The following is a 12,642-nucleotide window of genomic DNA, read 5'->3' on the forward strand; positions in this document are numbered from 1 at the left end:
GTCAGACTTTGCTTTTCTCCTTTCAGTAAATATGAGGTTTTGTATTCTTCAGCTAGAGACAGAAAAATCTTTCTCTCCTGAATCCTTTAAAGCTCCTAGCCAGAGGGAAGAAAGAGGAGGAGAAACTGCTCTAAGAATCATATTTGGAGTGCTATCCCCTTGTGACTGAACTGAATCCTTGCATCTGCCACAGCTATTAGCCTTCTCCAAATAGCAGCTGAAGCAATATGGAACAAACTTAGTCCCTAGATAATTTCCCAACTACTCATATGGTTCTGTATAGCAGCCATGAAAAATAATAATTCTTAGTAATTTAATTCTGCTGTTGCTTGAAAAACCTATGACCCAAAGCAGAAATGTCGGATGCGTCTCCAGATTCAAGACAACATTGCAAGCCCAAAAGACAAAGCTTTCTGAGATTTTTTTCCAGTCCTTTCTTTCAGAGGACATCAATCCTTGCAAAAGAGGTAGAGATTAGTCTCCTTCACCTTTTAAGGAAGTCATACATCTTGCAAAAATTATTAATTCTTCTGCACTTGCAGTTGTAAACCTTGAGTATAAGGCCTCTACTGAAACTGTAGCTCTAATAAAATGTTAGCTGATAATACATAAGAGGAAATGTCCATAACAGTCCTAACAGTATAGAAGACATGTCAAAATGGAAATTACATTACAGCAATGATTAATGACAGCAGATTATTCTGTATAAGACAGCAAGCAAGAAACTCTCCAGTGAATTCTCCAGAAAAAATTACAGCTCATGTCTTGCAAAAAGCCAATTGTCGTCCAACAAACAAACAGGAGCATAAACATAACCTAAAGAAAAATCCAGCTTCTATATTGCCATTTTTTTGTTTTGTTCTGATATTTCTGATAGCAGGACTGGGAGCTAGGGAATGAGACAGAAGATTTGGAGGCTTTCATTTTAGCAACCCAAAACCCTATATAGGAATCTGCATTAGGAGTCAAGCCAGACATGAAGAGCACACGCTCCAGTCTCAAACAGAAGACAGCGAAAGACACTTCCCAAGAAACTAATGCATTAAGTTGTATGTTTTCCACTTTTTTCCCCTTTTTTTAGAGCTCTCTGTCCCAGATAAAGCATGAATATGTGAATGTAGACTGACATCCCTGTGCAAAAACCTCCATATATGCAAGCTGCCAGTTCCTCACTTTAATAAGCTTCAGCAATCTCCTCATACAGCTTTCCTTAATTAAATGTATGGAGGAGGGATTTCCTTAAAAAGAAAGGGATGTCTGTGCAAGTTAATGTGGAAATATTAGACATAATACGTGCATCCATATATGCCAGTTAAAGGGGACAAAGATTTTTTACTATTATTATTCCTGCTATGCCTTTTCAGTTAAATAGACTCTAGCTTTGTTTCTAGAAACAAGAAAGATTTACATTTTGTTCTTTGGAAGGCCTGAATTTAATCTGCATTTAATGTCCATGTACTATACCTTTTTTGTTGGTTCTAATAATTGTCTCAGACAACAGTAAAGGGCTTCCATTGGAAACTTCATTTATAGGCTTCTCTGGTGGTTTGTTGGCAGTATTTTCTTTCTTCATGTCCTTCTTTATTTCCTGCAGAAGACAGGTAGAGAGGGAAAAGAAAAAAAAAAAAAAACCAGTTAAAAAAAAGGTATTACAGAATATTCTCAAGCTCCCAAGATTTCTTAAAACTTCTATGTGCACACCTCTGCCTGCTCTAATGTTACCTCAAAGACTCTTATAAAGTTGAAATGCCACAAAAAGAAAGCAGTTGTCAGTAACCTTTTCCAAGGGACACTATTGTTTTTCTTTTTAAAATAATTCCTTATGTATGTGTGGAAATTGTAGGACAGCTTTAAAAATCTCTTAGTAAAGATCACCAAAGCTGAAAGGTGTGAGAGGGGAAAAAAACAGACGTCTCAGTTTATCAAGCAATGAGCTGTACTTTTGATGCACAGGGCAAAATCAGTCCAGTGCTCCTGGTATAAAGGCAGCTAAGTCTGCTTCCCCTCCAATGACAAGCCCACAGAAACAACCACTATAGCAGGAAGAAAAATATTAACTAGGAAAATATGACAAATGTTACCATAATTGGCAGAAGCATATAGAGGGCCTGCTGTCAGAGCTGTTGCTAACACTGACAACATTTTGCTGCTCACTACCTTTTAAGGTGATCGACTTCTTTGGCAGCACATGGAGAAAATATATATGGTGGGGTTTCATGAAAGTAAACCACAGAAAACAGCTTCCCAAGACTTCACCGTTACTACTAGAATTGCACAATACCTCTCTACCAGCTTCTTAGGCAGACTTTAAAAGCCTGTGTTGTTGTCTATACCAAGTTTGACAAAGCATCCAAAAGAGAAATATCATAACCTTTCATATCCCTTACCTTGAAACACCACTGAAGCAGACAAATAGCATTACCTCCACTTTCTAGACAGGTAGCTGACACACTACAGAGGCTGAATGATTTGCTTATAACCATGTCCCAAAAAATAAGTTAAAAAAAAAAATCTTGGCTCCAAGCTCTGTCCTAGAGCCACAGAGCCACTCAGGCTGAGAGAGAACTCAGAAGGTCTCTTCTCCAATTCAGTTCAAAGCAGGGTCACCTCTGGGGTCAGACCAGGCTGTTCAAGGCTGTTTGACAAGTTGGGTCTTGAAAACCTCCAAGGACAGAGGCTGCAGAAGCCCACTTCTTTTCAAGTCTCATCTGCTCTGTCCTGTTCTGCCCATCAGGCATCACTGTGATGGGCCTGTCTCTGTCTCTTGGATAACAATCTTTTATGTATCAGAAGGTCCTCCTAAAACCCTGTTTTCAGGGTGAAAAAGGCCACACCTCCCTCAGCACATCCTTAGGAAGCATGTGCTCCAGCTTCCACAGGCACAGAACTTGCTTCAGCTCATCAATATCTTGTCTTCATGCAAAATTCTCATCCCATCCACTAAATGGGAAGTTGTTTTCTAGATGTGGACTAGTGAGTGCCAGGTAAAGGAGGATTATCACCTCCCTCAATCTGCAGGCTATTAATGCAGCCCAGGATGCTGTTCACTGTGTTGATGCCAGGGTACAAGACTGGTACATGTTTATGTTGCTGCCCACCAGGACCCACAGGCTCTTCTCAGCAGAGTTGCTCCCAAACCTATCAGGTCCCACTCTGCAGATCTGCCAGCATTCCTCCTTCCCAGGGCTAGAACTAGTATTTGTCCTTGCTGGATTCCATGATGTTCCTATCTGGAGCCCTCTGAACAGCAGCCCTGCCTTCAAGCATGTCAGTTGCTCCCCCAGTTTTATGTCATCTGCAGATTTTATGAGATCTACATTAAACAGGCATCAGGGACAGGTGATGGCTTTGGATGAACTCTTCCCCTCATAAAAACCTCTACCCCTCCTCATCTCTTTCAACTCTCTTACATTCACTGCCCCCTTCTATATCCCAATGCAGGATCAATCTCCACCATCCCACAGCACCGTACCATACATAGGAAATACTATAGATCCTTTTTAGATTTTCAGCATATCAGACATGAGCACTAAACCATAGAAAGCACATTTCTATTTGAAGTTTCTGAAGTTGTCATCTGTGGACAGCATCGAGCAAAGCAAGAATTTCCAAGTTATTATCTGTAAGATGCACCTTAAACCTGACTTGTTTTTTTCACTTTTTATTTCACCAGACCAATTGTTATTTCAAAGCTGACCTATTAGCTATACAACATTAATACAGTCTTCTGTATCTACCCAAAGCATTTTCTGTGTATCAGTGCATTAGCAGAGATAAAACTTTTATAAATGACTGCCTATGGAGGGTACAATAAATCTTTTATCTACTGCCATCACACAGGTAAAATAGTATCTAAAAGACAACTCCTCACAGTAACCACATTAACTGAAATAACAAATGTGAATATGTGTCTGAAAGGTGTGTGATATCTGTGTGATAGATGCTGCTGTTGTTAGAATAAATATTGTGCATAGCTCTGGTAGAAAAGTGAACAAAGTGAGAATTTAAGAACACTATGCATTTAGAAGAATATATCACTTTCTAAAAGACTAGACTTAACACATACATTATTCCACAAGTTTCTTTTTCACATCCTTAAAAAATAAAATGTATAATAAATTACTTCACCCAAAGCTTTACATTTATTTTGCAGCTAGGTGACAAACTCACTGTGTTTTAAAAAATTATCTACCGTTTAAACAGAATTTGTGAGTCAAACAGCATTCTCATGTGAACAAGACCACAAGACAACATCCTACGGAAGACCCCATCTTGCCAGAACTTGCTTCCTGTGTCATTACTGCGTTATTTTTCATTCTTTATGTCAGAATGTAATTAAATCCTCAACTCACAAATTCTGAAACAGCAGTACCATATTTTTAATTGTAAAAATCCTTTTGCAACTTCAAAACTGACAGAGAAAATTGTCTGCTATAAGAGAAAACAGTGCTGTACCCTTTAGTCTCTGGATGAATGTCACTGGTGCCTTTGCTGCTGCTGACAGCTTTTTGAGAAAGCCTTGTTTGGCTCCTGAAAAAAGCAAAGGAATACAAGACAACTCCCAAACACTGGCATTTGTTTGTAGGGTGGGGAGTCTTGCACTTCTTTCTCATCCACTATTCGTGGAAAGAAGAAAGACACATGGGCCGAGGGTCCACTAAACCAAAATTCATATAGAACGTTCAACACCTTGCAGTCGCCAAAATTGTCTAAGGACTTCCTTTTTTGTGCCTTTCTAATACTTGTTTGAGCTAATTTTCATTACTGCTACTTTCAATGGTCATGAGAAGGGCCATAATCTTTCATAGCTACTGCCCAGGGTAACATGACATGGTCAATCCCAGCAGCTTGAAAAATTGAAAGGTCCAGGAGGGAATTGAAAGGAAAAGTGGAGAGTTGTCTAAATAATGAAACAGAAATCAAGCACAGGTCAATAAAACCCTACTAAGCCAAAATCTTACCAGAAACATATTCATACTTAGCAATATCCTATGGGAAGCCCATATCTAAGTGGCTTAGCACACATTCTGCAATGAGTTATGCTGGCTTTAAGACCTTTGCATATCTTTTCAATTCATGGTCTTAGTCTACACCATAAAACTAAAAACTTACAAACAAAACCAAACAAATGCCCCAGCCTTCAGCAGCCTCACCACTGTAGCCTGCAGCAAACACTGGTGCCAATATTACAGCCTCTCTCCTCTCTCTAATATGTTGCTTCTGCCTCATTGCTGTCTTCTGTAGTGCTCACGCTTGAGGAATTTAGGATTTTAGAACTTTTCTTCAGTTGTGGCCCAAACAGAGCCAGGCACCCTAATCTTTAGGCCAAAGAAAGAGACCGTAGTCCTATTAAATTCAGAAATATTGACATAGCCCTTTATATCTACCCCCACTCTTATCTGCTGTAAAAAGTAAATTATTACTCTAAAACGCTATAATGCCTAACTCAAAATTGCATTTCTTCTTGAAAAATGAAGTGAAAACAAACACAAACAACTCTGGCCAAACAGATATACCAAGTCAGCTCACTTTATTTTACTGCAAAAAGTACACTGAACATGCCTACCCTATATATTTGGTAAATGAACTACAATGGCCCTAAAACCTTGGTGCTGCATCAGTAGCGGTTATAGAAATCTCTCTGTGTAACCCAATCCTTCCAGATCTGCAAGGAGTCGAAGCCTAACACACGAGGAAAGAGTAGGCAAATGAGCTTGCAAACCCATGCGTATCAAAGGTGGCTTGTGGGAACTTCCCTGGTGTATGACAAAATCTATTTTTAGTTCTGATTTCAAGTTGAAGTTTGCAGATATTATTTCTTTTAAAGAAGGAATTCCATGTACACAAATAAGAAGAAAGCAAAAAAGTTAGAAGTCCTCAGTCTGCCGTAAGTAGTTCAAGAACAGCTGAATTTAAATGCTAAAGGAGGATGAACAGAAACTAATAGTCCAGTTTCAAGTTCAAGGACTGCTGTGTCTTGAAAAAGAAGCTTGTGTAATAAAAGAGAGGAGAAACTAGACAGGTAAGATTTTTGACTACATTACATTGCTCTAATATAGTGGGAAAAGAGCAACCTGCTGTCTGCTCAGCAAGGACTTCAGTGCACCTCCTGACCAGGACTTTTGCACTGGTTTCTGGTTTTATTTTGACTACAGCAGATATATTCCCACCCTAATCAGATACAACCACCATTCACTGTGGGCCAATCTGCCCTTGAGTAGAGCAGGGTGGGTGGACTGGTACTGCAGGACGTCTGAGCCTTGCTGAGTCTCCTCTAAGGGACACAGTGTGAGAACCTTCACCAGGAATCCCTGTGGTGAAACTATCTGGAACAGGCTTGACGACCTCAAGAGCCCTTCCCAGAACCAAATTCACAAGACAGTTGTCAGTGGAAACCCCACACAGAGTCTCAGGAGAAGGAGCTCAAAGGGATCCTGAGTGCAGCGCTTGGCTCTTTATCTCTCCATTCCTGTGAGAGGTTTCTGCAGAATGAGCAGCTGTCTCACTCACACAACCCACTTGCAAAGAGGTAGGCTCTCACAGTGCTAACAGTTTCAAAAATATCTCTAAACCTAATCTTTGGGACTATTTAGTTCTTGATTTTGGAGCACTGCCTGGTATAAATTTCGTGGATCTAAATGATGCACTTCTTTCCTAGCTCACATAGAGATAACTGCAGGTTAATAGCAGATCATTTTCAAGAGGCTATGCCTCAGGAACCCAACCCTTAAGTAAGTAATCTTGCATTTGAACCACTAAACCTAAAAGAGGGCCTCTTGATGCCAGAAATTTTAAGACAGCTTCCATCTCCTGTCTACGTGGGTTTCAGTGTGATTCCAATATGATAAGCAGTTCATACTCAGAAGAAGCATCCTCAATCTGAGAAACACTGAAAAAAACGTAATTGTGAACTTTAAAAATAAGCTTCATTCCATGAAATATTAAATTTTCAAAGATATTATGGGGCAATAAAGCCCATTTAATACATTAAAAAATATTATTTTTTTTGTAACTAGGATTCAACCATACTGCATACATACCAACAGCCAAATCACTGTGAAAAGATTCTTTTCTTCTAGAAAACTTTGAAATCCAAACAAACACAAAATCTTAGACAATACCTGAGCTGGTTTTTTTTGGATCTTCTCTAATCCAATCCTACATCAGTATAAGCCACAGGAAATTTGAAAGATATTATCCTTAAGCTCGTCAGCTTTACAATGTGACAAAACTTCAAGTAACAGCAAATTACATAGTGTGATGGAATCCCATCACATAGGAAAATACAATATATTCAAGTATACCTGTACCCTATTAAATGGCTATTTCAACATATAAAATTTATAAATTAAGTACCTCATCTTTTGTAAGTCAGAAACTATTATTGAAATGACACATGCTTTGTCAATCTGAAGAGAGACAAAAAGAGCAGTTAACAGCTTTCAAAAAGAAACCATAGTTTTTCTACTGCTGTTTGCAACACCTAGCTTTTTTTCAGAATTTCACCATGTTACGTTTCAAGAAAAAAGTCTTTTCTCTTTATGTGTCTTTACGTGCTGAAGTTTCCACCCCCCTATCAAAAAGCTTCCCTGAAATTAGAGCAAATGCTTGAATTAGGTCAGCCACAAAAGTTACAGTTAGGAAAGTACAAGAACTTCTGCCATTTTACCTACACCAACGTTTCACTTTTTTTTATTCTAGCAGTTCTGACATTTACAGGAAACTCAGCTGAAAACATTTGAGGAAATTGCTGCAACCTTTTCCGTGACTCTAAATGAAACAAAATGCTATTTTGTACTGCTGCAGGTACAAAATCCTAAAGTCAGTACTTCATTCCTCAAAGCTGTTGGGAGCCATGAAAAATTATGAGAAAAATCACTATCAGACTATAAGGTGATTTATCTGTGGCTTCCATATAAGGGGAACAACAGTTCTTGCATCCTGGGAGCAAGAGGTTTAATCAAAATCAAAGCTTTTGAAAAAAAGACGCATACTGAAAGAGTTAAAAGCTGAGAAATAATGAGTCTTTCACAATTCAAAAGTCTGCAGCATGTGCCCTGCTTGAAGACAAATACGGGAGCAGGAATAAGAGCCCAGAACCATACACAGCCAAGAGGAAACAACACAACACCTTTGAATTATCAAAAGATGACAGTGGAAATGTGAGGAGCACTTTGACCCCTCTGACAAACAGAATGCTTTTCCTTCAATCCCTTTTCTCAAAACCATACTTTACATTTCAAGAGACAAATACCACCATGATTTCCTGCAAACAAATGTCTGTAACTTCAAACAATATGTGAGTTCAATTATCAATTTATATTAAATGCCTCAAAATAAAACTCTGCTGGACAGTACATCAATTCAATATTTAGTCCTCCCAAGAAATTTCCTATGATATTTTCACTAAAATGAGTTAAGGGTTATGGAAAAATTATAAATGTGCTCAGTTAGAAACATAACTCTGATTTTCAAGAATCTTGTAGTTCTAGTATAAATAAACAATACACCCTGAAGCGAGGTTGGAACAAACTTTCCCAGCAACTGAACTAGAATCAAGACAAAAATTATTTTCAACCAGAAAGATGTTGCCAGCACTAAAATACAATATACTTTCATAGCATGAGCTTTACTTTCTGTAAAAAGCAATATGACAACATTTCAGGGACAAATAAGAAACTACCTAGCTTTTCTTTTCCTGGCTTCTGCAATAGTAGCCTTTAGTTTCTCTTTCCAGGGCAATACCAGGTCCAAGACACAGAGGGAGGACATGGGACCTTCAAGCACTGTGATCAAGACTGAGATCTCCCCATCAGCTGGTCATGACAGGAGACACTCCCCAGTGGCTCTGTCAGCAAGCAGAGGGAGAAGGATGGTTTGGAGATTGTTCTACCTTAGCAGTGATCCCCAGCTTCTAAGAGAGGCACAGATCCCAAACTGCTACTGCACACATCCTCTGAGCTTGTGACAAAAGATACGCTCTTGTTTCACTGCTGCACGATTCCACATCCTCTCTTCTTTTTCACTATCAGCTTATCCCAAATTTATAGGAAACGTTCCCAGCTGTCTGTCAGGCATGTGATTGAGGAAAAAAAAAAGACAGGGTTAGAGTTCATGAGCCTCCAGGTTTGTGCTAGTACCACCTAGTCCTGGGGTTATTTCTAACCACAGCCTCCTAAACCTCTCCGGTTTTTGTATCTAGCCTTTAAAATCAAGTCTGTTTCTGCGGCTCACATGACTTCTATCTGATTTACAGCTTGATAGAGAAAGTGTTATTTGCTCAGGAAGTTTTACATACTGAACAATTTATCTACTCTAGCAGAACGGGCACCTTAAGGATGAGGACTCTGACCTGCTTTACCCTCCTTTGTTTTTCTTGTTGTGTTACATAAAACAGATGCACTGATTTGCTCTCTCCCAGCACAAATGAAGCCTTGAACACAGCCAGAAGTGCTGCTTTCGTGGCTGCTCAGGTAAGCCCATAGTGCCACCCTTGCTTCTCAGATGGAAGGGTCTTATGAACACTGCAAAGCTTCATGTCAGGACACTGTTCCACTATTTATTGTACACCTAGAACCAGCCTGCACAAAGATAAATTCATTACACAGCCTTAAGTAAAGGCTTCTACAGCCCATCTGTCATGTGCATTGTTCTTAGAGCATTTAAATATTCATTTTAGCACTAATTTTATTTATAAACTTTACTTATTACAAAGGTCATACCTCAAACATTTGAGACAATAGTGGGGCACTTGAAAACATCCATGTAGAAAAATTAATGCGTCAGATTTAATCCAAACAACTGGCAACAAACAAATTTACTATGAAGTGACAAACCAGCAGTTGTTATGAAAAAAACATTAATTCCTGCATCCAGTGTATTCTACATTAACCACAAAAGTACTGCACTGACGGCACAGTGCAACCTGCTTGGGCTTAAACTGCTGGTGGCTTCTCTGTGATATCCTTGTGTGAACTCTCCCTGTTTATCCCAGCAGGAGATGCCCATGCTACAATGCCCTCCCTACCACAGGAGACCACACTGTGCCACACTTATATCCTCTGCTCCTCTTCTACACATCAATAACCAGTCTACTACAGCAAACTCAAGCTCCTCTTTTAAAGAATCTCCACATTCTTCCTTTTTCGTTACAGATTTGTTGTGTCTTTTGTACATCTTTCTGATAAGCAAAGATCTTCTGGATAGGATTTACACTCTTACATATGTAGAAAGCCTTGTGCTTTTAGAGAGATGAGTGCATACTTTGTAATAAAATTAACAAAACTCTCAGATTTGTTGAGTCTTATGCAATCTTTCAGCTCTGCTTTTCTCTGAATATGTGTGTTTCTGCATTCACTCAGTTCAAGAAATCTTGTTCCATCCTTTAGCCTCACACTTCATATTTCAGTTCAAAAGGAGACAGCTCATATTTACCTATACCAATTAGTTTACTGTGGTTTTTTTCATTACCAAAAAAAAGAAAAGATTAAAGAAACATGGGGGAGGCAGAGGGGGAAGGGAGATGGAGGCTACAAGAAACAGCAAGGAATACAACAGTAAGAAAAGTGGAGAGCACCTTGTAAAACAAACAATCACAAAACACCACCTGTCTCAGAGAAAGCCAGGAAGAAAAAAGAATACACCCTCTGCACATTGTGGTTTGGGTTTTGGAGACGTGCTTGGCTACATCAGTGATCAGCTTTACTACCACCAAAGCAAGCAATTCATTACATCCTAATGCACTTAACAGATCAAGACTGAAAATTATAACTAGAGCAACAAAAGAAGGGAAATAGGAAAAACATGGTGTGCTGGATGCCACTCCAAGCCACTTGATTCGTCCTGACCCATTTTTTTTCAAATGACAGTACCTCTCTCTGAGGCCTCACAACCTAGGTGTAAGCAAAAGCATAACTGATGAACAGACACAGCAGATGGCAGGAAGCACAAAGAAGCAGAAGCGATTGGCACAGGCCGGGTGCATAAGCACTCTAGCATTTTGTAAGCACTGTGACAAGACACCTCTAAGGAAGACTTTGAAAAACAGTGAATACATTTGTTGATCTTTATGTGCAGGTTCCCCAAAGTAGGTGAGAAGTACAAAAGCAGAAGCTTGTTATAAATTTATTTAAAAGGTGAGGAAAACCAAACCCGTCACCTTGTCACCAGAACAGAGAGACACACCATCCATGTATGAGACACTTGAGAGATGATGACCCAAAGACTCTAAGATTTAGAGTAGGCAAGTTGTAGAGCTGACATGGACTTTGCATTTCAGAAACCTCCCAGAGAATCACACTGTATGACTGCAGCGGGTCTCACAGCCTGCAGATGAACTGGAAGCAACTTCCTGATTTCATACTGCTGTAGAGTTGTCTGCTAACACCTGCCCATGAACCCCTGCAGTATACACTCCTTCCCAGTTTTAATCTGGGGCTGAGAATTTGTTTTACATATTTGCAACATATGTGAGTACTGGGATTAAGGGCAAAATGCATTGTTGCCATGGGGAAGGTGTTTGACAACCAGACTCTTTAACTGGCACCCTTCTCCCCCATCTCTACAATCTTCATGCCAATAGATGGCCAGCCAGGCTTTTATCAGCTGGAACTCCTGCCTTGCACCTGTGTTTGGCAACAGCACAGTGCATTTGTGTGCATTTCAGCCACGCAGTGTTCTCAGCACATCCACACACACATCTGTGCAGGTGCTCCTCCCTGCATCCTTGAATACTGTGGGGAGGTACAAAAGGTGCTTCTCAGCCATCCTCCCCCCAGTCCAGCTCCAGCAGAATGAAATTACTCAAGCAGTTTCAAATAAAAATAAATTTCTTCACACAAAAGTTCCATTTTTGTCCAGCTATTAGAAGCATTGTTAACTTTGCCTGAAAGTGCAATGTCATTCCTCATTTCTTTGAGTGGAGAGTGGGATATGCAAGAATTTAGCACGCTAACAGTTTTTCCCCATAGAAACCTGGCCTTATTAAAAAATGCATCAGACTACAGTTTTAGACGGTGAAAAATGGATATTTCGTGTAGCAGAAATATTTCTGCTGTCAGTATAAAAAACTCCGTGCATATTAGCACATAAAGCATACATATCTATATAAGAAGCTTATAATATGTATAAGAAACTACTGTTATAGTTATGTTCTTTCTCACAACCATACCAATTTGAACAGATGACCAATACAGAAAAAAGCAACGACACATATTCTTAAGAAAAAAGTGCTGGGAGACATTATCACAAATTGTAACATGTTAGATAGATAGCAGATAAGCTATCTCTATGACACAGACAGATTTAGAGAGAGACAAAGTCACATAAATCCTTTATGCAAAATCCTATCACAAACCAGATGATCCTTAACAGCAGGATTTTCTAATGAGAACATTAACTGACTCACCCAGTATCTTGCATTCTCTGTTTAAAATCATATGGAAGGTTTTTTTATTAAATGATTTATCTTTTCTAAATGATGTTGTACAGTGAAAGAGAAACAACAACAACAAAAAAACCCCACACAAATGGAAAGGAAGTCACCGAGCTACACAAAAACATACAAAATACATAAAATACAGCTGGCACAGAATTTCAAAATTTTTATTTCAACCACACTTAAAAAAACCTTGGTGATGGTCC

The 12,642-nt window shown here is 39.2% G+C and overlaps 1 protein-coding gene across 7 annotated transcripts in view; it reads right to left on the reverse strand.

The window, feature by feature from the left end:
• SH3KBP1 (SH3 domain containing kinase binding protein 1) overlaps nt 1-12,642 on the reverse strand; it is a 214,638-nt gene that overhangs the window by 134,168 nt on the left and 67,828 nt on the right. For 6 of the 7 annotated variants that reach the window (XM_039551240.1, XM_039551251.1, XM_010394472.4 and 3 more), the window contains one exon: nt 1,465-1,588. In XM_039551240.1, the coding sequence (XP_039407174.1) occupies nt 1,465-1,588 (124 nt within the window). Of the gene's footprint in view, nt 1-1,464; nt 1,589-1,731; nt 1,740-12,642 lie in introns of those variants that run through there. The other variant, XM_019282905.1, reaches the window with a different exon arrangement.

Source organism: Corvus cornix, chromosome 1, assembly GCF_000738735.6.
Source record: "Corvus cornix cornix isolate S_Up_H32 chromosome 1, ASM73873v5, whole genome shotgun sequence".
Taxonomy (NCBI): Eukaryota; Metazoa; Chordata; class Aves; order Passeriformes; family Corvidae; genus Corvus; species Corvus cornix.